The sequence below is a fragment of the Tursiops truncatus genome, chromosome 6 (assembly GCF_011762595.2).
Source record: "Tursiops truncatus isolate mTurTru1 chromosome 6, mTurTru1.mat.Y, whole genome shotgun sequence".
NCBI lineage: Eukaryota > Metazoa > Chordata > Mammalia > Artiodactyla > Delphinidae > Tursiops > Tursiops truncatus.
The window spans coordinates 70,941,850-70,967,406 of record NC_047039.1 but is presented as its reverse complement, the minus strand read 5'-3'; the positions used below and the strand labels follow the sequence as shown (position 1 = coordinate 70,967,406).

Here is a 25,557-nt window from a genome sequence, read left to right as displayed (position 1 = left end):
CTGCAGCTAAAACCTGGCCCCCTAGGGACTTCCCTGGTGGCACAGTGATTAAGACTCCGCACCCGGAGACCTTCAAGATGGTGGAGGAGTAAGACGTGGAGACCACCTTCCTCCCCACAGTTACATCAAAAATACATCTACATGTGGAACAGCTCCTATAGATCACCTACTGAATGCTGGCAGAAGACCTCAGACTTCCCAAAAGGCAAGAAACTTCCCACATACCTGGGTAGGGCAAAAGAAAAAAAGAAAAAACAGAGACAAAAGAATAGGGACGGGACCTGCACGAGTGCGAGGGAGCTGTGAAGGAGGAAAGGTTTCCACACACTAGGAAGCCCCTTCACTGGTAGAGATGGGGGGGGGTGGGGGGAAGCTTTGGAGCCATGGAGGAGAGCGCAGCAGCAGGGGTGCAGAGGGCAAAGCGGAGAGATTCCCGCACAGAGGATCGGTGCCGACTGGCACTCACCAGCCCGAGAGGCTTGTCTCTTCCCCCGCCAGGGCAGGTTGGGGCTGGGAGCTGAGGCTCAGGCTTTGGAGGTCAGACCCCAGGGAGAGGACTGGGATTGGCTGCATGAACACAGCCTGAAGGGAGCTAGTGCACCACAGCTAGCCGGGAGGGAGTCCGGGAAAACGTCTGGAGCTGCTGAAGAGGCAAGAGACGACTGTTTCGGGGTGTGCAAGGAGAGGGAATTCAGAGCACCGCCTAAACAAGCTCCAGAGATGGGTGTGAGCCACGGCTATGAGCATCAGCGCGGACCCCAGAGACGGGTATGAGACGCTAAGGCTGCTGCTGCCGCCACCAAGAAGCCTGTGTGTGAGCACAGGTCACTATCCACAGCTCCCCTCCCGGGAGCCTGTGCAGCCCACCACCGCCAGGGTCCCGGGATCCAGGGACAACTTCCCTGGGAGAACACATGGCGCGCCTCAGGCTGTTGCAACGTCACACTGGCCTCTGCCGCGGCAGGCTCACCCTGCATCTGTACTCCTCCCACCCCCCGGCCTGAGTGAGCCAGAGCCCCCTAATCAGCTGCTACTTTAACCCCATCCTGTCTGAGCCAAGAACAGACACTCTCAGGTGACCTACATGCAGAGGCAGGGCCAAATCCAAAGCTGGACCCCAGGAGCTGTGCAAACGAAGAGAAAGGGAAATTTCTCCCAGCAGCCTCAGGAGCAGTGGATTAAATCTCCACATTAACTTGATATACCCTGCATCACTGGAATACCTGAATATACCCTGCATCACTGGAATACCTGAATCATCCCAAAATTGAGGCGGTGGACTTTGGGAGCATCAGTAGACTTGGGGTTTCCTTTCTGCATCTAATTTGTTTCTGGTTTTATGTTTATCTTAGTTTAGTATTTAGAGTTTATTATCATTGGTAGATTTGTTTATTGATTTGGTTGCTCTCTTCCTCCTTTTTTTTTAATATATATAGATATATATATTTTTTTCCTTTTTCCCTTTTTGTGAGTGTGTATATGTATGCTTCTTTGTGTGATTTTGTCTGTATTGCTTTGTCCTAGGGTTTCTCCTAGGGATCTGTCTGTCCGTTTTTTGTTTGTTTGCTTGAGTATACTTTTTAGCACTTGTTATCATTGGTCGATTTGTTTTTTGGTTTGGTTGCTCTCTTCTTTCTTTATTTAATTACTTTTTAATTTTTTATTTTTAATAATTTTTTTATTTTAATAACTTTATTTTATTTATTTTTTTCTTTCTATCTTTTTTTCTCCCTTTTCTTCTGAGCATGTGGCTGACAGGGTCGTGGTGCTCCAACTGGGTGTCAGGCCTCTGCCTCTGAGGTGGGAGAGCCAAGTTTAGGACACTGGTCCACCACACACCTCTCAGCTCCACATAATATCAAACACCGAAAGCTCTCCTAGACATCTCCATCTCAATGCTAAGACCCAGCCCCACTCAATGACCAGCAAGCTAGAGTGCTGGACACCCTAAGCCAAACAATGAGCAAGACAGGAACACAACCCCACCCATTAGCAGAGAGGCTGCCTAAAATCATAATAAAGTCACAGACACCCTAAAACACACTACCAGATGCAGTACTGCCCACCAGAAAGACAAGATCCAGCCTCATCCACCAGAACACAGGCACTAGTCCCCTCCACCAGGAAGCCTACACAACCCACTGAACCAACTTTAGCCACTGGGGGCAGACACCAAAAACAACAGGAACTATGAACCTGCAGCCTGAGAAAAAGAGACCCCAAACACAGTAAGTTACGCAAAATGAGAAGACAGAGAAACACACAGCAGATGAAGGAGCAAGGTAAAAACCCACAGGACGAAACAAATGAACAGGAAATAGGCAGTCTACCTGAAAAAGAATTCGGAGTAATGATAGTTAAGATGATCTAAAATCCTGGAAATAGAATGGAGAAAATACAAGAAACGTTTAACAGGGACCTAGAAGAACTACAGAGCAAACAATGATGAACAAAACAATAAATGAAATTTAAAATTCTCTAGAAGGAATCAATAGCAGAATAACTGAGGCAGAAGAACAGATAAGTGACCTGGAAGATAAAACAGTGGAAATAACTACCACAGAGCAGAATAAAGAAAAAAGAATGAAAAGAATTGAGGACAGTATCAGAGACCTCTGGGACAATATTAAACGCACCAACATTCAAATTATAGGGGTCCCAGAAGAAGAAGAGGAAAAGAAAGGGACTGAGAAAATATTTGAAGAGATTATAGTTGAAAACTTCCCTAATATGTGAAAGGAAGTAGTCAATCAAGTCCAGGAAGCACAGAGAGTCCCATACAGGATAAATCCAAGGAGAAACATGCCAAGACACATATTAATCAAATTATCAAAAATTAAATACAAAGCAAAAATATTAAAAGCAGCAGGGGAAAAACAAATAACATACAAGGGAATCCCCTTAAGATTAACAGCTGATCTTTCAGCAGAAACTCTGTAGGCCAGAAGGGAGTGGCAGACATATTTAAAGTGATGAAAGGGAAGAAACTACCACCAAAATTACTCTACCCAGCAATGATCTCATTCAGATTTGACGGAGAAATTAAAACCTTTACAGACAAGCATAACCTAAGAGAATTCAGCACCACCAAGCCAGCTTTACAACAAATGCTAAAGGAACTTCTTAAGGTACGAAACACAAGAGAAGGAAAAGACCTACAATAACAAACACAAAACAATTGAGAAATTGGTAATAGGAACATACATATCAATAACTACCTTAAATGTAAATGGATTAAATGGTCCAACCAAAAGACATAGACTGGCTGAATGGATACAAAAACAAGACCTGCATATATGCTGTCTACAAGAGACCCACTTCAGACCTAGGGACACATACAGACTGAAAGTGAGGGGATGGAAAAAGATATTCCATGCAAATGGAAATCAAAAGAAAGCTGGAGTAGCAATTCTCATATTAGACAAAACAGACTTTAAAATAAAGACTATTGCAAGTGACAAAGAAGGAGACTACGTAATGATCAAGGGATCAACCCAGGAAGAAGGTATAACAATTGTAAATATTTATGCACCCAACATAGGAGCACCTCAATACATAAGGCAAATGCTAACAGCCATAAAAGGGGAAATCGACAATAACACAATCACAGTAGGGGAATTTAACACCCCACTTTCACCAATGGACAGATCATCCAAACTGAAAATCAATAAGGAAACACAAGCTTTAAATGATACATTAAACAACATGCAGTTAATTGATATTTATAGGACATTCAATCCAAAAACAACAGAATACACTTTCTTCTCAAGTGCTGATGGACCATTCTCCAGGATAGATCATATCTTGGGTCACAAATCAAGCCTTGGTAAATTTAAGAAAATTGAAATCTTATCAACCACAATGCTATGAGACTAGATATCAATTACAGGAAAAAATCTGTAAAAAATACAAGCACATGGAGGCTAAACAATATGCTACTAAATAACCAAGAGATCACTGAAGAAATCAAAGAGGAAATCAAAAAATACCTAGAAACAAATGACAATGAAAACACGATGACCCAAAACCTATGGGATACAGCAAAAGCACTTCTAAGAGGGAAGTTTAGAGCAATACAATCCTACCTCAACAAGCAAGGAACATCTCAAATAAACAACATAACCTTACACCTAAAGCAGTTAGAGAAAGAAGAACAAAAAACCCCAAAGTTAGCAGAAGGAAAGGAATCATAAAGATCAGATCAGAAATAAATGAAAAAGAAATGAAGGAAACAATAGCAAAGATCAATAAAACTAAAAGATGATTCTTTGAGATGATAAGCAAAACAGATAAACCATTAGCCAGACTCATCAAGAAGAAAAGGGAGAAGACTCAAGTCAATAGAATTAGAAATGAAAAAGGAGAAGTAGCAACTGACACTGCAGAAATACAAAGGATCATGAGAGATTACGATAAGCAACTCTATGCCAATAAAATGGACAACCTGTAAGAAATGGACAAATTCTTAGAAAAGCACAACCTTCCAACAGTGAACCAGGAAGAAATAGAAAATATAAACAGACCAATCACAAGCACTGAAATTGAGACTGTGATTAAAAATCTTCCAGCAAACAAAAGCCCAGGACCAGATGGCTTCACAGACAGATTCTATCAAACATTTAGAGAAGAGCCAACACCTATCCTTCTCAAACTCTTCCAAAATATCCCAGAAGGAGGATCACTGCCAAACTCATTCTACAAGGCCACCATCACCCTGATACCAACACCAGACAAAGATGTCACAAAGAAAGAAAACTACAGGCCAATATCACTGATGAACATAGATCCCAAAATCCTCAACAAAATACTAGCAAACAGAATCCAACAGCACATTAAAAGGATCATACACCATGATCAAGTGGGGTCTATCCCAGGAATGCAAGGAGTCTTCAGTATATGCAAATCAATCAATGTGATAAACCATATTAACAAACTGAAGAATAAAAACCATATGATCATCTCAATAGGTGCAGCAAAAGTTTTTGACAAAATTCAACACCCATTTATGATAAAAACCCTCTAAAAAGTAGGCATAGAGGGAACTTACTTCAACATAATAAAAGCCATATATGACAAACCCACAGCCAACATCGTCCTCAGTGGTGAAAAACTGAAACCATTTCCACTAAGATCAAGAGCAAGACAAGGTTGCCCACTCTCACCACTATTATTCAACATAATTTTGGAAGTTTTAGCCACAACAATCAGAGAAGAAAAAGAAATAAAACGAATCCGAATCAGTAAAGAAGTAAAGCTGTCACTGTTTGCAGATGACATGATACTATACATAGAGAATCCTAAAGATGCTACCGGAAAACTACTAGAGCTAATCAACGAATCTGGTAAAGTAGCAGGATACAAAATTATTGCACAGAAATCTCTTTTTTTTTTTTTTTTTTTTTTTGTGGTATGCAGGCCTCTCACTGATGTGGCCTCTACCGTTGCGGAGCACAAGCTCCGGACACGCAGGCCTAGCGGCCATGGCTCACGGGCCTATCCGCTTCGCGGCATGTGGGATCTTCCCGGACCGGGGCACGAACCTGTGTTCCCTGCATCAGCAGGTGGACTCTCAACCACTGTGCCACCAGGGAAGCCCTGTGCAGAAATCTCTTGTATTCCTATATACTAGTGATGAAAAATCTGAAAGAGAAATTAAGGAAACACTCCCATTTACCATTGCAACAAAAAGAATAAAATACCTAGGAATAAACCTACCTAAGGAGACAAAAGACCTGTATACAGAAAACAATAAGACACTGATGAAAGTAATTAAAGATGATACAAGCAGATGGGGAGATATACCATATTCTTGGATTGGAAGAATCAATATTGTGAAAATGACTATACTACCCACAGCAATCTGCTGGTTCAGTGGAATCCCTATCAAACTACCACTGGCATTTTTCGCAGAACTTGAACAAAAAATTTCACAATTTGTATGGAAACACAAAAGACCCCAAATAGCCAAAGCAATCTTGAGAAAGAAAAGTGGAGCTGGAGGAATCAGACTCCCAGACCTCGGACTATACTACAGAGCTACAGTAATCAAGACAGTATGGTACTGGCAGAAAAACAGAAATATAGATCAATGGAACAGGATAGAAAGCTCAGAGCTAAACCCACGCACATATAGTCACCTTATCTTTGATAAAGAAGGCAAGAATATACAATGGAGAAAAGATACCCTCTTCAGTAAGTGGTGCTGGGAAAACTGGACAGCTACATGTAAAAAAATGAAGCTAGAATGCTCCCTAACACCATACACAAAAATAAACTCAAAATGGATTAAAGACCTAAATGTAAGGCCAGACACTATAAAACTCTTAGAGGAAAACATAGGCAGAGCCCTCTATGATATAAATGACAGCAAGATCCTTTTTGATCCACCTCCTAGAGAAATGGAAATAAAAACTAAAATAAACAAATGGGACCTAATGAAACTTAAAAGCTTTTGCACAGCAAAGGAAACTGTAAACAAGATGAAACGACAGCTCTCAGAATGGGAGAAAATATTTGCAAATGAAGCAACTGACAAAGGATTAATCTCCAAAATTTACAAGCAGCTCATGCAGCTCATTATCAAATAAACATACAACCCAATCCAAAAGTGGGCAGAAGACCTAAACAGACATTTCTCCAAAGAAGATACACAAATTGCCAACAAACACATGAAAGGATGCTCAACATCACTAATCATTATAGAAATGCAAATCAAAACTACAACGAGATATCACCTCACACCAGTCAGAATGGCCATCATCAAAAAATCTACAAACAGGGTCTTCCCTGGTGGCACAGTGGTTAAGAATTCAACTGCTAGAATCCACCTGCCGACGCAGGGGACTTGGGTTCTAGCCCTCCTCCGGGAAGATCCCACATGCTGCAACTAAGGCCGTGTGCCAGAACTACCGAGCCCGCGTGCCTAGAGCCCGTACTCTGCAACAGGAGAAGCCTGCACACCACAACAAAGAGTAGCCCCCCTAGTCGCAACTAGAGAACACCCACGCACAGCAACAAAGACCCAACGCAGCCGAAAAATAAATAAATAAAATCTACAAAGAATAAATGCTGGAGAGGGTGTGGAGAAAAGGGAACCCTCCTGCACTGTTGGTGGGAATGTAAATTGACACAGCCACAGTATGGAGGTTCCTTAAAAACTAAAAATAGAACTATACCATACGACCCAGCAATCCCACTACTGGGCATATACCCTGAGAAAACCATAATTCAAAACGAGTCATGTACCACAATGTTCATTGCAGCTCTATTTACAATAGCCAGGACATGGAAGCAACCTAAGTGTCCATCGACAGATGAATGGATAAAGAAGATGTGACACATATATACAATGGAATATTACTCAGCCGTAAAAAGAAACGAAATTAAGTTATTTGTAGTGAAGTAGATGGACCTAGATTCTGTCATACAGAGTGAAGTAAGTCAGAAAGAGAAAAACAAATACCGTATGCTAACACATATAAATGGAATCTTAAAAAAAAAAATGGTTCTGAAGAAGCTGTGGGCAGGACAGGAATAAAGACGCAGACGTAGAGAATGAACTTGAAGACACAGGGAGGGGGAAGGGTAAGCTGGGATGAAGTGAGAGAGTGTCATGGACATATATACACTACCAAATGTAAAATAGCTAGCTAGTGGGAAGCAGCTGCATAGCACAGGGAGGTCAGCTTGGTGCTTTGTGACCACCTAGAGGGGTGGGATAGGGAGGGCGGGCGGGAGATGGAAGAGGGAGGAGATATGGAGATATATGTATATGTAAAGCTGATTCACTTTATTATAAAGCAGAAACTAACACACCATCATAAAGCAATTATATTCCAATAAAGATGTTAAAAAAAAAAAAAAAAGACTGCACTGCCAATGCAGTGGGCCTGAGTTCATTCCCTGGTCAGGGAACTAGATCTCATGTGCATGCCGCAACTAAGAAGCCCGCATTCCACAACTAAGACCTGGTGCAACCACATAATAAATAAATATAAAAAGAAATTTTTTTCAATAAAAAAATTAAAAAAATAAAACCTGGCCTTCTGCCTGAACACCTGCAGTCCCTTTTTGTAATAGGAGACACTCACTCTGATATCCAATAAGGGAAATGTTATCCCAATAGAAAAGGAATTCTATTTTCATTTGTAGACATGAATTACGAGGAAAAAAAAAATTGTACTCAATTATTATGTTTTGACCTCCATCAGAAAGTTTGTGGAAGTGTTTTCTCTCTTATTGTATAAGTACCTACATAATAATCTTGATTTTGTCTCTTGGCCCGTAAAGCCTCAAAGATTTACTAACTGGCTCATTTCTGAAAGTTTGTCTACCCCGGCCCTAGGGTGCGGAAATAGCATACTTAAAGGGAATTCACTTCCTCTTGCCTCTGGCCAGCAGTGACTGTCTCCTCATTTCAGAAGGAGAGAGAGGCCATCTCTGCCACTTCTCTGCCTTGGGGGTAATGGGTCATCCCTGGGTGACTGAGTCATGCAGGTGACAGGCCACCTGCCTGAGGGGAGCATGAAACTCTGTAGTGTGCCTTGTGGCTCAGCAACTCTTCCATGCCCTTGAAAACAGACCCTCAAGTATGTATGCTTGGCCGTGGGGGCCCCTTTAGTTCACCTGACTTGCTTACAGGCCCTGAGCACTTCCAGCTGTTGGCACGTAGCAGGAGACTGTGGCAGAGAGAAGCCAGTATAGTGTGAAACTTTCCCACAGAATGTGGGTAATCCTAGGGGGGTAACCCAAAGATCACTGACATCTTTCCCCCTCAGCTGGCCCTTGTAAGTTAGGACTCTTATCTCTTTAGACACCTAAGTGATGTGCTTTCGATTTTTTTTTTTTTAATTTTAGGAAGACGTGATTTTCAAAGCTAATTATGAAAACATTTGTCATTGGAATCGGTGGGTGAGTAATTTTGCTACAAACAGCTGATTGAGATACTCAGGATGTCCAAAGGGTGTTTCCTTGTGGATGTGGTGGGGGAAGGAGAAGCAGTGAGAAGGATTCCTGAGTCCCAGAAAAGAGAACACGACACTTGAATTTAAAACAGTGGAGCACTGGCTATGTAAATGCCAACAGGAGATGGGAGAGTTTCTTATAAACAGAAACAGGGGAGTCGGTACACAAAGTTTACCTGCTTTACTGTTTGTTTTCTAAAGCTGACACCAGAGGCAAGGCCTGATCTAATGCTACGTTGGTTCAGGGTGATTTATCGTTCTCCATACGGCTGCTCCTCCAGTGTGACATAGGAGAAAATCTATCATTTCTTGCCAGTTATGCCCAGCTTTGGACATGTGGAATAAGGAATCACCTCACCTCTACCCCTTTTCCCCATACTTTTCATCTTGAGGTAGTCCTTATTTCCCTGGCATGATTATTAATCATTCACCCCTCTCCGTCTCAGAAGTGTCCTAAATTTTATGGTCACCCTACCCATGGTACCAAGAAGTGGGCAATCAAATAAGACAACAGCAACTTAAAAGGACATTATTTGTTTTTTTGTTTTGCTAGTGTATTATGTTCGTCTTTCTTCTGAGTCCTTTCACATTATGTGTAGTCTAGTTAATAAAATATTTAAGACTATTGAAATTAAAGGTTTATAATTTGGGGGAGATCAATGTATTATTGCATTACATAACTACAATCAATCTAATTAATTAATTAGACTAATTAGATTAATTACTTCTAATTAATCAATTAGAAGTAACATTGAATGAATTAAATGCCAGAACTCTGCCTTGACTTGCTCCCATCTAATCAGAACCAAGTTCAGTTTTTCTCTGCGTTGCTTCTCATCCCTCCTTTCCTTTCCACACTCACTGCCACCATCCTAATTCAAGCCCTCATTCCCTAATTCCAATCTCCTCCTCTCAATCTTCCCTGCATACCTGTGCCAGTTTAATCTTCATACAGAATTTTTAAATTTTCTCTCACCTGATGAACAATATTCAGTGGTTCCCAGTTATTTAAAATGCAGTCTAAATTTCCTGATATATGAAGACCATCCAAAAATAATAAAATGTATTAGCTTCGGGGTGGGTAGATAGGCAGGGTACAGGAAAGATTTGATACAGGAGCTTAGTGGTGTCACCAAAGACTCCGTTTCTCTCTGCCTCTTCTCTGTGTCTTCCTCCTTTTGGATTCATCCTAAAGTTGGCTGCATTTTTTGGTCTCAAGGGACTACTAGCAGCTCCTGGGACCTCATGCTTCTCCTTAGCCTGTCACTAGGGGGAAAAAAGTGCTTTGCTTCCCCTAGGTCAAGGGTCTTTGACAGGACCACCTGGGTCACATAGCCACAGTTACTGTGGCAAAAGCGAGGGGATTGCCTTGATTGGTTTAGGCCATTGGGGCCCTTGCTCTGGAGTTGAGAGCAGGGTCAATCCCAACCAGACCTTGGAAACAGTGGTGGAACCTGGGGAGGCCACTACCAGGTCCACTACAGAATCCAATCCGACTTCTATTCTGCACGTGTGTGAATAAACTCCCCTCATCTCAATATTCCAGTATAATGCCCTCTGTCTAGAAACCTGTGTCATGCTTTCGTGCCACGTGCATTTGGTTCTATGCATAACTTCCTAAGAAAGCCTCTCTTCATTGTCTCTTCCTCAGCAAGTGTCAGGATTTCATTTTAGTGCTGCTGCTTCTGCAAAGCCCCTGCCACACTCAGCTGCAGTTCCTGCCTTCCTTCCTCCAAACTCACTGTGCTGTATCTCTCCCATGTACTTACCACTTGCTGCCCTATGAACGAAATATTCAGTTGAGACTGCAAGGAATAGTAAAGGTTCTAGAGGATTCAAGTGGCATCCATGAACCTCCTGAAAACTTAATGCATGTGTGAAGATGTTCATTTTTCTGGGGAAAGATTTTATAACTTTCATCAGATTCTCGCAAAGTTCCTTAATGTTAAAAAATGTAAACTCCATGGGTGTTAGAGTTGGACTTTGTATCTCATCTCCATTACTTGCTAGTTGTTACCTTGAGCAAGTTTTATGAGAATACAGCTTTTCAACCCTTAGTTTCCTCAACTGGACAATGGGAAAATTATTATCTACCTTGGGCAAATGGATTGCAGAATGGGTTCTCCACTTGTTGGAGTAATTACAGACAGCCTTTTTAACTTCTTCCTTCCCAAATGCCATGTTCCAAATACAGTGACCTCTCTTCACCTGTCACATAAAAAACAAATGGACTAGGAGTTGTGCATTTATTTGGGTGTTATGAACAAAGGAGCAAGTGGGCCCAAGGAGTCCCCCATTTCCTTCCCTAGACCCTAGGATAGAACATGCTCCTGTCTGGACACTCTGGCCCCAGGGTTGGAGAGCACATGCATGAAGCTGTGAGCCTGCTGGTGCATGGTGGGTATGAGCATGCTGAAGGAGAAGGGTTGAGTCTTAAGGTGTCACCTGACTTGGATGGTGACAGTCTAATTACAGGTCCTAGGCTCAGACTTGTTACATGCTTTTCCCCCTCCCTCATCTTTCTGACCTGGACTGCCTTCTAGCTGGTCCATCTCTATCAAGTCTACAAAAATGGGGTGCTTTTTTCTCATTGGCTCTAGCTAAGTCAGTGAGAAGGGATCTAATTACTGTTGGTTCAATTGCATGATCTTAACTAAAGAGGTAAGTCTAGAAAATGATACATTTTCTAGCCAGGTTGCTCATACTGTAATAAAGTTTTCCCTGTTTACTATGTATTTTAAACCAAAATTCAATAATCGAACTATGGGCATTCAACATGGATTATAGACATTTTCTGTAAAGGGGGAAAAAAATTCTCATAACAGTATTTTCTCAATGCATAGGGTAATACCCACCCACTTTTCCATTTTTAAGGAGATTGCCCATATCCTACCCAATTGTGTGATCTAAGGTTAAACAGAAAAAAAAACAAAAAAAGTGTGAATCAAGTTTCTTCTGTTAATACTTTGTAGGTGTAAGATATTTGGCTAATAATTGAATTATATCCAATAAACAATTTTGATGAATAAGTATTAGTTCCTTTCCCCTTTCTAGATTATAAACATACTGCAATTCATCTTACCTCGGAATAAGCACAATTCATGTGCAGTCAGAAGTTTTTTGTGCTGTAGGCATTTGGTGGTATGATGAAGTCTTGCTTTCTCTGAGTAGTGGTTTTAAATGCACAAAATAAAATACAGAACTACAAAGGAAACCAGTTATGATAATATAGTTATAAAAATATTTTTAAAAGAAAATTTGTAGCATTATGATACACATGCTTCTTTGTTAACTCACTAAATAACTGTGTCCTGTGGTGAGTCTAAAAGCTGCTGTAAATTTCAAGTAATAGAGTGTCAATGATACTTCCAGATGTCTGCCCCAAGTGCAACATGATATGAAAATACCTGTCTGTGATTTCTGTTGGTGAAAAAGCCACAGGTACTATTAATAATACTGTTGCTTGTGACATATTTTAATTAAAGGAAATGCCAAAATTCTGTTAGAATTTATTGAAAATAAAGATATAATATCTTTCAAGTTCACAAAGATCCTGAATCTGTCCATAGACTCTTTGGAAGTACATAAGCCCCAGGTTTTAAAAAAAAAAACTCTGAGTGACTGAGTGGAGAAGTGCTTCCCCCCCAGCTATGCATGGTTCTGGGTACTGGAAAATTGGATACATACACAGAGGAGTTGGTCAGGGTCGCCATTCTCCTTGATGTCACAGTCCAGCCAGAAGGGACAAGTAACTGACAGGATGTGATAAGCTATAGTGGACCTCCCAGCCAGCGCCGAAGTGGAGAGAGATTGGGGAAAAGGAGGCATTCCAAAGGAGGTGAAAAGTCATGATAGGTGGGCTTGTAATAAGCCACTCCTCCATTTTTCTTCACTGTGCATTGAAACAAAATCACAGTGACCACGTGCAGTTTTATATACTTGCACTAAAATGTGCTACTCATATTCTCTGTGTGGCATGTGAACCTTATGAATGTTTCAGCATAGACAAAAATTTCTTTTTCTTCCAATGCAATAGCTGTAATTAAGTCTTAGTATTACGCAGTTCACTTGCCCAATATTAGTTACCTTTCTGCTCCATCCTTTCCAGCTTATTTCTTATCATTTGTTGCATCAGACCTGCTTGAGCCTATGATTTTTGCCAACAAAGTCCTATCTATGAAAGAAATATTTTTTTCTTAGATATTACATATTGTTTTAAATATCCTTTTTCTAAGATCAATTTAAAATGTTTTATGTTCTATTAATGCATCTTCCTTCTTGGTATTTTCTTACTTTGTTTTCTTTTTTTGTTGTTGTTCAGTGTGACAAATGGTGGGAAGACAACACTGGCTAAGAATTTGCAGAAACGCCTTCCAAACTGCAGTATCATATCTCAGGATAATTTCTTTAAGGTATCTATAAAACTTCTCAGATAATTTATTTAACCAAAAGAAGTCATAGTAGCAAAGTTAATTGAATTACATCCAAAAGCATTTGCTGAGTGATTGTGCTTTTGTAGTGAAGGGAGGCTCAATGCAGTAGTGTTAGTTCTCCACTAGATGGCACACTTATGGGAGCTAATCTTTGATTTTATTTATCCTCACCATCCAAAGCATTTGTTAAAATAAAGGTTTATCAACTCTTCATTCTATGATTGCATTATTTCTGCACTGCACAATTTTTATGGGTACTTTATTATTTTTCCAGCCAGAGTCTGAGATAGAGACAGATGAAAATGGATTTCTTCAGTATGATGGTAAGTAGATGAGCTTACAAAACATTATGCAATAATGTTTGTTTCCTTTTTCAAACCCAAATAACTTTGCTATCTCTGAAGAGAGTCTCAAAATAAGTTTAAATTATGTTGCTGTACTTTAAGCATGCTTTTGTACGGGTTTCTGATTTATGTTCAGCTATTTAAATAAATGAAACCTTTTCCCCACTTTTATAGTTAAAACTGAAAACATTGGAAAATAAATTTTTCTTTTGAAGGTGGGGTAAGGTGGGTCTCTGTTAGTCTACTCCTCTTGCTTGTAGCGAACTTTAGGGCTCTTTATCTTCTGAGCTTACTTTCTCAGTGACCCAAGGTACTGAGTCTTTTCACTGCTCAAAAAGAATAGTGAATATTTTTTAGATGGATTCACTTTACCCTCTTGCCCAGTCTTAACACTGCTTTGAAGCCAGCGGAGTAAAGTCCATCAGAAAAACATCTATATAGACCTGCAAAGGAATGTCATACTAGTAAACTATATTTAATGGTCTTATCAACATTTATAATTAACAAGATGATCATTGAGTGCTTATGCAAACTAGCAATAGAGAGAGCTCTCTTAAAGAGCCATAAAATTTGTTCTTTATTTTTAACTTTGATAACCTTGGAGGAAAAATGTTGTGTAATCAGTTCTTACAGAAACATGATAGTTTTAAAAGAGGCAAAATCCTTGACTGGCTATCTATTCTTGTGTCTTGAGCTGCAGCTAGGATATTTTTTTCTTCTCTCCTCCTTTTCTAAACGTTATTAAGGAAGATTATTACAAAGTAAGAGTTAAACAAGGAAAAACGGTTTTCAACAATTGACGAAGAATTATTCCTAATCTAAATAAGTTCTTACAAACTGATAAGAAAAACACTAATATCCCAGTTGAAAAATGTCCAATGATGTGAATAGTTATTCACAGAAGCAAAAGGTTATATGATTAATGAATGTACAATAAAAAGTCAACCTCAAAAGTAGTCAAGGGGGACTTCCCTGGTGGCGCAGTGGTTGAGAGTCCGCCTGCCGATTCAGGGGACACAGGTTCGTGCCCCGGTCCGGGAGGATCCCACGTGCTGCGGAGCAGCTGGGCCCGTGAGCCATGGCCGCTGAGCCTGCGCGTCCGGAGCCTGTGCTCCGCGGCGGGAGAGGCCACAACGGTGAGAGGCCTGCGTAACAGCAAAAAAAAAAGTAGTCAAGGAAATTCTCTGGCGGTCCGGTGATTAGGACTTGGTGCTTTCACTGCCAGCGCCCGGGTTCGATCCCTGGTTGGGGAACTAAGATCTTGCATACTGCACAGTGTGGCCAAATTTTTTTTTAAATTTGAAAAAGAAAACTAGTCAAAGAATTATAACTTATTTTTTCCTCACTTACCTAATAGACAGATTTTTAAAAGATTAATAATTAGTAATGGCATAGGCCAAATAAAACAAAAACCTTTTCTGGAAAGGAGGTTGAGCACATGTCCTAAAGACAGTAAAATATTCATGCCATGTGTTCAGGTGTCCCACTTCCAGGAATCTGTCTTAAGGAGAAACCTGAACTTTTAGGTAAATGTACAAATTTAAGGTAAGTCAAGGTAATGTTGAAATCTTTGTGATAACTACCAAAACAGTAGTTTTAAAGTATATAGCTATCAGTACTTCCCTGGTGGCACAGTGGTTAAGACCCCACACTTCCAACACAGGGGGCCCGGGTTCGTTCCCTGCTCAGGGAAATAGATCCCACATGCATGCCTCAACTAAGAGTTTGCACACCACAACTAAGGAGCTCACCTGCCGCAACTAAGGAGCCTGCCGCAAATAAATGAAATAAATATTTTTTAAAATAATAACAATAGTAATAAAATAGATAGCTATCACATTTATAAGTAGGTAGAATTATTAAAGTATACCTGATAAATGCAAAAGAAGTAAAAAACAGAACTAAAATATCAAAGGATGGTGGAAAAATAGAAGATGATAGTAAAATGATAGCTTAAATCAAACATATCAGTAGCTATATTAAGTTAAATTAACTAAAATGAAATACTCAAAAGTTGTCAGACTGGATTTTTTTAAAAAGTCAACTATAAGCTCCTTATAAGAGATATATTTAAACATTAGGATATAGAAAAGTAAATAGTAAAAGGCTAGAAAAAGATATACCATGCAAATACCTACTGAAAGAAAATTAGTATAACTGTACTAATATCAGACAAAGTAAAATTTAAGGCAAAGAGTATTACTAGAGATAAAGAGAGCTCAATGAATCAATTCAACTGGAATATAAAAAATCTAAAATTTGTATGCACTTAATAATAATGACCTCAAAATACATTAAGCAAAAACTGACAAAACTAAGAGGACAAATAGACAAATCTATAAGTATTGTGGGAGACTTTAATACAATTTTCTCAGTAACTTATGGAACAAAGTCACAAAAATTATGAGTCTAACAGATTTGAACAACACAACAAACTTGACCAAACTAACATATATAGAACATGTACCCAACAACAGCAGAATACACATTTTTTTCTGCAAGAATGCATGGAACATTAACCAAAATGGAAGGCATACACAAGGACATGGAACAAGTCCTAATACATTTCAAGGTATTGAAGTAATATAGAGATATCTTCTAATCACAGAAAACTGAATTAGAAATCAATAGCAAAAGAGTAAATAGTAAATTCCCAAGCGTTTGAAAATTAATCAGTACCTTTTGTCTGATTCTTAAAAACTTTTTCTTATGCAAAATTTTAAACATATACAAAGAAAGGCGGAAAAGTATAATGAACTCTCATGAATTCACCATCCTGTTTTTAAAATGATGAACTCTTGGCCAATTATATTTCATCCATACCCTCACCCTCCTGCTCCTTCTATATTATTTTGAAGCAAATTCCAGACATCATCACATTTGATCTGAAGCAAAACACTTCTGTATATCCCATGGGTCACAGAATAAATCACAATGAAAATTAGAAAATATTTTTAACTGAATGATAGTGGAAATACATTAAAACTGATGGTACGTCTGGTTCCAGCCAAGATGGCTTGGCCCCATTCCTTGCTATTCCTCCCTCTTATAACTAAAAACCACGGATGGAATACAACAAAAAGGAAAAACTCTGAAAGATGAAGAGAGAAGACTGACTGGGGGATTTGGATCTTGAGGAATGACATAGCTGTGAGTTTCCTGTTCGATTTTTGTTTTTTGTCTGTCTCTCATATATCTGGAAGGAGGTGACTGGTGATGGAGAAGTGTACAACATGGAACCATCAATAGGTACAACCCAAAATTCCCAAGAAACCTGTTCCCTATAGTCAAAGGACTAGAAAAAGGGTGGCCTAACAGAATAGAAAATTAATTTGTTAATATCCACCTTACTGTAGGCAAACAAAAGGAAAAACCAACTTCCCCTCATGGTGTTAGCAGGGCCTAGTGGAGGGCTAGACTTTTAGACCCATCAGCACCAGCAAGGTATGGTGAGTTGGCTTTCCACATCATCATAGGGATCATATCAGTGGTGCCAAACGGAGCTGAACTTCCACACCTACCTGGCAGCAAAGAGACCGAATAAGGCAGTGTGAGGTGGTGCTAGTTGGCACTCCACTTTCCTTAACCAGGCAGTGTCAACTACTGTCAGCAGGACCCACTTGAGAGCTGAACTTCTATCCTCACTGAGCTGTAATGAAGCCACACCCGCATGCTTTCCTCTCTTCCCCCCACAGTCACCCCCCACCTCAGTATTGGTGAGGCCCAGCAGGCAGCTGAACATCCACCCCACCTGGACTTGCACACTACACCTAAACAGGGACACTGCCTGCAAAAAAAAAGATTAACTAGGATCCAGAGCCTCATAGCATGATACCCAAAATTTCCAGGATGAGACTAAAAATCATTTGTCATATTAAGAACCAGGCAACTTTCAACTTGAATGAGAAAAGACAATTAGACACTAACACTGTGAGGACACAGATGCTGGAATTCTGACGAGGACTTTAAAGCAGTATTCATAAAAAGGCTTCAGTGAGCATTTGTGACCATTCTTTTTTTTTTTTTTTTTTTCTGGTACGCGGGCCTCTCACTGTTGTGGCCTCTCCCATTGCGGAGCACAGGCTCTGGACGCACAGGCTCAGCGGCCATGGTTCACGGGCCCAGCCGCTCCGCGGCATGTGGGATCTTCCCAGACCAGGTCACAAACCCGTGTCCCATGCATCAGCAGGTGGACTCTCAACCACTGCACCACCAGGGAAGCCCTGTGACCATTCTTGAATCAAGTGAAAAATTAGAAAGCCTTAACAAAGAGAGAGAAGATGTGAAAAAGAACCAAATAGAAATTTTAGAACTGAAAACTGATACAATAATTGAAATTTTAAAACTCACTGGATGGGTGTAACAGCAGTATAAATATGACAGAGGAAAGAATCAGTGAACTTCAAGACAGAACAATAGAAATTATTCAATCTGAACAAGCAAGAGAAAGTAGACTGAAAAGAAATGAACAGAGGGACTTCCCTGGTGGTGCAGTGGTTAAGAATCCACCTGCCAGTGCAGGTTACAAGGGTTCAATCCTTGGTTCGGGAAGGTCCCACATACCGTGGAGCAGCTAAGTCCGTGTACTACAACTACTGAGCCTGCTCTCTAGAGCCTGCGAGCCACAACTGTTGAGCCCACACATCACAACTACTGAAGCCCACATGCCCTAGAACCCTCACACTGCAACTACTGAGCCCATGTGCCACAACTACTGAAGCTCACGTACTCTAGGGCCTGCATGCTGCAACTACTGAAGCCCATGCACCTAGAGCCTGTGCTCTGCAACAAGAGAAGCTACCACAATAAGAATCCTGTGTACCACAATGAATAGTAGCCCCCACTTGCCACAACCAGAGAAAGCCCACATGCAGCAATGAAGACACAAAGCAGGCAAAAAAAAAAAAAAATGAACAGAAATGTGGGACAATAATGAAAGATCTAACATTTATATCATTGGAAGCTCAGAAGGAGAGGAGGAGTGGTACTGAAAAAGTATTCAGATAAGTAATGATGTAAAACATCTCAAATTTGGCATAAGACATAAACCTACAGATTGAAGAATCTGAGTGATCCTCAAAAAAATTAAATAAGACTGATCAATAAAAAAATAGAGAAGGCACAAATTACATATATCAAAACCAAAAAGGTTAATATCACTACAAATCCTGCAAACATTAAAAAGATGAGGATATTATGAAGAATTTTATGCAAATAAATTTGAAAACTTAAATGAAATTGACAGTCTTACCAAATGCAAATTAATCAAAACAAACACCAGAAAAAAAGAGAAAATCTTAATAGCTCTATATCTTTTAAATGAATTAATTCATAATTTTAAAACCTTCCACTAAAAAACCTTTAAGAACAGATGGCTCAGTTCAGTCATTCTGGAGTGGGGCTGAGAATTTGCATTTCTAATAAGTTCTCAGATGATGCTGATGCCGCTAGTGTAGATAACATGCTTTGAGAATCACTTTTATAGGGTACTTTTCTAGCATTAACAACTGTAAACTCTAAAAGTATGCACATTTTAGAATTTGAATGTGACATACTTGTATCCTTTGTAAATTCTTTTAATGATTTTCCTCCTCTTATTTATCTGTAAGAGCTCTTTATATATTAAAGATATCCATTCTTTGCCAAATACATTGCAGGTATTTTCACCAGTGTGTCATATCTTTCAAACTAATTTATAAATATTTTGTTATCCAAAAATGTTAAACTTTTATATAGTCAAGGGGGAATAGAAGTTATAAATAAAGCAATGAGTTTATAATTGTCAAAGCTGGTAATGGGGACATGGGAGTTCATTGTACTCTACGCTCTACTTTTGTATATGTTTAAAATTTTCCAGGAGTTTCCTGGTGGTGCAGTGGTTAAGAATCTGCCTGCCAATGCAGGGGACGCAGGTTTGAGCCCTGGTCCGGGAAGATCCCACATGTTGCGGAGCAACTAAGCCTGTGCGCCACAACTACTGAGCCTGCGCTCTAGAGCCCAAGAGCCACAACTACTGAAGCCTGCACGCCTAGAGCCCGTGCTCCGCAACAACAGAAGCCACTGTGATGAGACGCCCACGCACCACAACAGAGTAGTCCCTGCTCGCAGCAGCTAGTGAAAGCCCACGTGCAGCAACAAAGACCCAATGCAGCCAAAAATAAATAAACAGATAAATAAAATTTTCCAGAATGAAAATATATCAAGCATACCACTTTATCAATATTAGAGTTTATATTTTTTGTCTAAAGCATTTGTTAATTTGGTGTTTTTTTAGTCTTAGCTGTGGCGCACAGGCTCTTAGTTGCGGTGCACAGGCTCTGCATTGTGGTGCGTGGGCTTCTCTCTAGTTGTGGCATGTGGGCTCCTCTCTAGTTAGAGCACGTGGACTCAGTAGTTGCGGCACGTTAGCTCTCTGGTTGTGGCGCGCAGGCTCTAGAGCGCTCAGACTCAGTTGCCCCGCAGCATGTGGGATCTTAGTTCCCAGACCAGGGATCGAACCCGTGTCCCCTGCATTGGAAGGCAGATTCTTAACCACTGGACCACCAGGAAAGTCCCTAATTAGGTGTTTTGAAGGGTAAATAAAATAGTGTTATTTTATATATTTATAGACCACTGGCTGTACTCATCATAAAAAGCCACAGCGTAAAATTTTGTTGTATTGATTTCATATTTTTGTGTTTGTTTGAAGTGCTTGAAGCACTTAACATGGAGGAAATGATGTCCGCCATTTCCCACTGGATGGAAAGTGCAGCACACCCTCTGGCATCAAGAGACAGGGGAAACACTGAGGAAATTCCCATCTTAATTATCGAAGGTTTCCTTCTCTATAATTACAAGTAAGCATTCCCCACTCTAATATTGACTCTGAATGAATGGGAAAAAAAAACTTTGTGCACTAAATATGCTGTTAATTTAGGCCCCTTGACACTATATGGAATAGAAGCTATTTTCTGACCATTCCGTATGAAGAATGTAAGAGGAGGAGGAGGTAAGTTTTGAAATTGCCTTTGTGGATTGTAATTCAAAAGACAAACTTTAGGAAAAACAAGGAAACAGCATTATTGAGCAATGTGTATGTCATTTTTCAAGCAAGAGAAGCCTCAATTCTTCATACAAAGAGCAAGACCTTTTTCCATAAATGGTCACCCACATGGAGTAATGCAAATTACTTTTCTAAGAAAAGGCTCTTGTACAAGCTCTTTGGCTTATCTTTCCTAAATCCTCATATGAAGCAATCCCATGTTGATTATGGTTTTAAATTAGGGGGCCTGTATTCTGCTACAGCCACAGAGAACACCGATTAGTTTAAAGCTTATGACAACATCTCAGTATCTCTATCATTATTTACATTAACATTTGTCTCTCAATTCTTTTATAAATCACTAGAGGGGGGAAATAATTATGAATGGCAGTGAATTAGAGTTCATTTTTTAGATCAGGGGACTAAATCCATTGGGTGTTGTCTTTGTAACTGGCATTGAGTCTAAAAAGTGTAGTCGTAATCCTGTTTAGACAGTCTCAGTGATTTCCCCGTTGTCCTGACCATTATTTTACTTTATCAATTGTGTTTATGTCAACGTAAAGTTTCCTACGTATTTTGATAGTACAAGGATCTACGAGCCTCCAGACACCCCAGGGTACTTTGAGGGCCACGTGTGGCCCATGTATCTAAAGCACAGGAAAGAAATGGAGAACATCTCATGGGAAATCGGTAAGTGCCTTTTCTTCCCTCCGCGGAAGCCTTTTTACTTGTCATTGCCTCAAAGTACACAAAAGAAAGGACTTTAGAAGGCATTTTTCTCATATATTAGATTATAAAAGGACACTTTAGGCTAGAACGCTCTGGGCTCCCCCTTTTCCACACTGGCTCTCCTGCCTTCTGTTTCTCTATGGCTCTTGTGAAAGTTTGTCAACTTCTAGATGGTCATTCATTCAGCAAATATTGATTGAATGCCTTCCATGTACAAGGCACTACCCTGGTGATATCAAGGGAAATAAGGCAGACTCAGTCTCTACTCTTATGAACCAGCATTCTATCAGGAAAATGGATGTTAAATGGATGACGCACAAGATTATCCTTTTTAGCTGTGCTGAGTACTGGGACACTGAGCTTCAGGGGGACCGCCCAAGTCTCAGCAATCCGGGAAGGCTTCCTTGAGGAAGCCATATTTAAACCAGATGATAGATATAACTGGACAAAGGGAGGTAACTTGGGGAGATAGAAGGTCACCCCAGATGGTGGGTATGGTACATGAAAAGACCAAGGGGCACCGGAAGGAAGATTGTGGTAGAGAAAGCCAAGGCAAGAGGTGATGTTGCTGATACAGGAAGGGTCCAAACCCTGCAAGGCCATAGATCAGTTAAGGACTTAGGTCATTATCCTAAGGAAAGTGGGAAGCCCTGTACAGAGCGGCTTTATACAAGGATATGGTAGATATAAAATTTTTGTTTTAGTAAGATCCCTCTGGCTATGTGAAGGGTAGATGTAGAGGGTGCGATATTGGACATATGTACTCAGAAGAACTGCATGATAGGATGGACATGGAGGGTCCAGGCCACTGAGGTGGCAAGGACAACAGCTCAGGAATTGGCAGGCATTATTTCAGAAGACAGGAAAAAGTGAAGGAGTCGCAGATTTGTAAGGAGGAATGCGAGTCTGTTTCGCACATAATGAAGTTGAGATGCCTGAGGGACTTAAAGCAGTGATTTAGAAATAAATATCTGGATCTATGGACCTGGGCCAAGAACAGATCCTTGGGATATAGAGTACCACATGGAGAAGATGCAGGAGGCTGGAGAGAGAAGGGTTTTGGATGGGGTAGAGCAATCAAAACTGACGTATCTTTTCAGAATAAAGGGAGTTGCGCATATTGTGAGAAGCCTCGTGGCCTCTTTGGTAGCTACAGAAAGCACACAGGGCCTCCCCATGATCTGGCAGCTGTTATGATCCCTTCTTCAGTCCAGTTCAACCCCTCTTCCCCATCCACAGAGCCTCTCATGACATTCTGGCCACACCACTCCCAACATGGACCATTGGTTGCAGGGATGTCTTCTTACTACCCCTCTCTCTCTCCATCTAAAATGCAAATCCAACCATGCTCCTACCTTGCTTAAATACCTTCAGAGAGTCTCCAGCCCTTCAGTATAAAATCCAAACAGCCAGACCTCAAGGCCACTAAAGACTAAGGCACAGCTCTAAAATCTCATCTCTATACTGTTCCTGCCTCCCCACATTCTAGCCTTTCCAAACTGAGCATCTTTTCCTTAACAGGCAAAGTTCCTCCTACCTCCCTAACCTCTGCAGTTTTCTGACTAGAAGGCCCTTTCTTTCCTTTAACCTACATAACTTCTGCTTTTTATCCCAAACTGACTATGCCAGTCTTGTTAAAAATATATATCTCATGGGCCTGGAGAATTCAGATTCAGTACACATGTGAACTCAGACCCCCTGCATGGTTTAAGAAGCCTCACAGGTGATCCTGATGTATAAGTAAGCTCAAGAACTACTCCCTTAAGTGGTTTCTTTTTCTTTCTTTCTTTCTTTTTTTTTTTTTTTTTGCCATGCTGTGCAGCTTGTGGGAGCTTAGTTCCCGGACCAGGATTGAACCTGGAGTCCTAACCAGTGGACTGCCGGGGAATTCCATAAATGATTGTTTTGAGAAGGGACCTCTTCAGTGCTCCTAAAGTACCATATGCACAGTGCCACTTAACTCTGTTTCTTTCTTTTTAAATTTTCACATCAGCTAGTTTGAATTTTCTCTGCAATAAATCAAAATTTCTTACCCGTTGTACCTGGCTGTGATATACTTCTCTCTTTAATGGCTATTAATTTCTTTTTAAGTTATGTTCCTGGGTTCTTTGATTAAACCTATTGGTGTTCTCAAGAGATGCCAAGTGCCAGAGTAAGCATCCTGTATTAATCAGCCTGTTAGCATTTAAACTGCTCTCTTTTCCCCCTTCTCAGTTTACCTAGATGGAACAAAATCTGAAGAGGACCTCTTTTCACAAGTGTATGAAGACCTAATGCAACAACTAGCAAAGCAAAATTGTAAGTATTGTCCAATCAAAGTGGATTGTGAAGGAGCAGCCAGGAGAAATAGTTCATTACATACCCAAGAATGGTATACCAGACAGCTAGTGTAGGAGTGATTGTATCTATTCATGCATTGCTTTGAAGATAGTACAGAATCAGACACTCTGAATGGGTCTAGGGACTTGATTACTTTGTGAGGTTTTTTTTAAGGGTGAAAATATTCACCCTTTGTTATATCTCTTAATGATATTTATGTTATTTAGTTTAAAATTTTTAGTAGATGGCTGTTATTTCAATGGGACTGAAATTATCCTTTGAGTCTAGTGAAGTTAAAATGCTGGTGATCTTCTTTTAATATGTATAAAGTTCCCTTTCTCATTTATTCCTCCTAAAGATTTTTCATAAATTCTATTCCCAAAATAAACAAAAATTTTTTTTAATTACTTACTGAGTGTTTCTTCAAGGTTTTCATATCAGGCAATACATTTTGCAAGTGACAGAAATCCTCCTATATCTGGCTTAAGCAGAAATAAAGTACAGGCGTGGCAGTGGCTTCAGGCTCAGCTGTATTAAGGAGCTCATATGGGGTCCTCATGGTTTTGCCTCAATTTCATTTTCTGTTTGGGTATATTTTGAAGTCAGTCTGTCTCCACTGACAGATATGATGTCTTTTGGCCACACCATCCTCCTAGGTCCAACAGCCCCAGTAAAAAGACAGTTTATTCTTTTTCAAGATTGTCTATGAGTTGATAAATGTTGAAGCTGGGTGTTGAGTACAGGGGGTCTATATATTATTCTCACTTGTTTTGCATATGTTTAAAATTCTTTATTTTGAACATTTTTTAAAGCAGTTTTCCATTTTAGCCCAGTGGAAAAGTCCCAGGAAAAATTTTGATTGGTCCTGCTTGGGTCACATGACTTTTGCTAAACCAGTCACTGTGCCTGAGGAGATGGTTTATTCTGATTGGCTAGGACTGGATCATGTACTCATCTTGTAATTGAGTACCTCTCCTAAGACCTCCTGACTTAAGGGGAGAAATTCCCCAAGAGAAAGCAGGACAGGAGGTAGAAACCAGAAGAAGAAAGATGACAAAGTGTGCTGGGAAAACAAAACTATAGATCTAGCTGTTTCATTGGAACTGTTTGAACTAAAAGTGTTTTCATGGCTAACATACAAAATGCAGTCATCAGCTGGCTCAAGAGATGACGTATGAGCCAGTTTGGCAGTGAAGAATATTACATGCTCTTTTGGTGAGAAACAAATCCCCCAGTCCAAATCTCAAAGTCTCTCAATAAGAATTAGATTTCCTATGCCCTCAGTAAAATTCCTATCTGACTAGCAGTCTAAGCCCAGCCAGGCAGCTCATTGATCCTGACACATTCCCAATTTCAGGATCAGCCCTTCCTGTAGACATGAACCTATTTAAAGAAATTTCAGGACCATATTAAAATTTCTTCCTTTAAGTGGAACTTAAAATCCTTGCCAGGAGCTGATTCACTTTGTTATAAAGCAAAAACTAACACACCATTGTAAAGCAATTATACTCCAATAAAGATGTTTAAAAAAAAAAAAAAATCCTTGCCTGCTCAGGTATGCCTGCTCACCCCTGCCATCTGTTACTCTGATAGGCCTCCCATGATGAAGCTCAGGCACCAGCATAAGTGGATACAGAGTGTAGGGTGAAGACAGGGGCTCAGCCTTTGTAAACGATAGCACCTGAGCCAGAGCCACTTCTCTGAGAGTTATTGGCTTCCTTGCTGACCTTGATAAGATACTTATTGGG

The 25,557-nt window shown here is 40.2% G+C and overlaps 1 protein-coding gene across 4 annotated transcripts in view; it reads left to right on the top strand.

Annotated features, from left to right (window-relative positions):
* The window catches only part of NMRK1 (nicotinamide riboside kinase 1), a 32,650-nt gene that overhangs the window by 4,034 nt on the left and 3,059 nt on the right, over positions 1–25,557 (top strand). For 3 of the 4 annotated variants that reach the window (XM_019934652.3, XM_019934653.3, XM_019934654.3), the window contains 7 exons: positions 8,857–8,910; positions 13,285–13,375; positions 13,671–13,719; positions 20,429–20,576; positions 20,657–20,728; positions 21,345–21,451; positions 23,705–23,788. In XM_019934652.3, the coding sequence (XP_019790211.1) occupies positions 8,882–8,910; positions 13,285–13,375; positions 13,671–13,719; positions 20,429–20,576; positions 20,657–20,728; positions 21,345–21,451; positions 23,705–23,788 (580 nt within the window). In that variant the 5' untranslated portion in view covers positions 8,857–8,881. The remainder of the gene's footprint in view (positions 1–8,856; positions 8,911–13,284; positions 13,376–13,670; positions 13,720–20,428; positions 20,577–20,656; positions 20,729–21,344; positions 21,452–23,704; positions 23,789–25,557) is intronic. The other variant, XM_019934655.3, reaches the window with a different exon arrangement.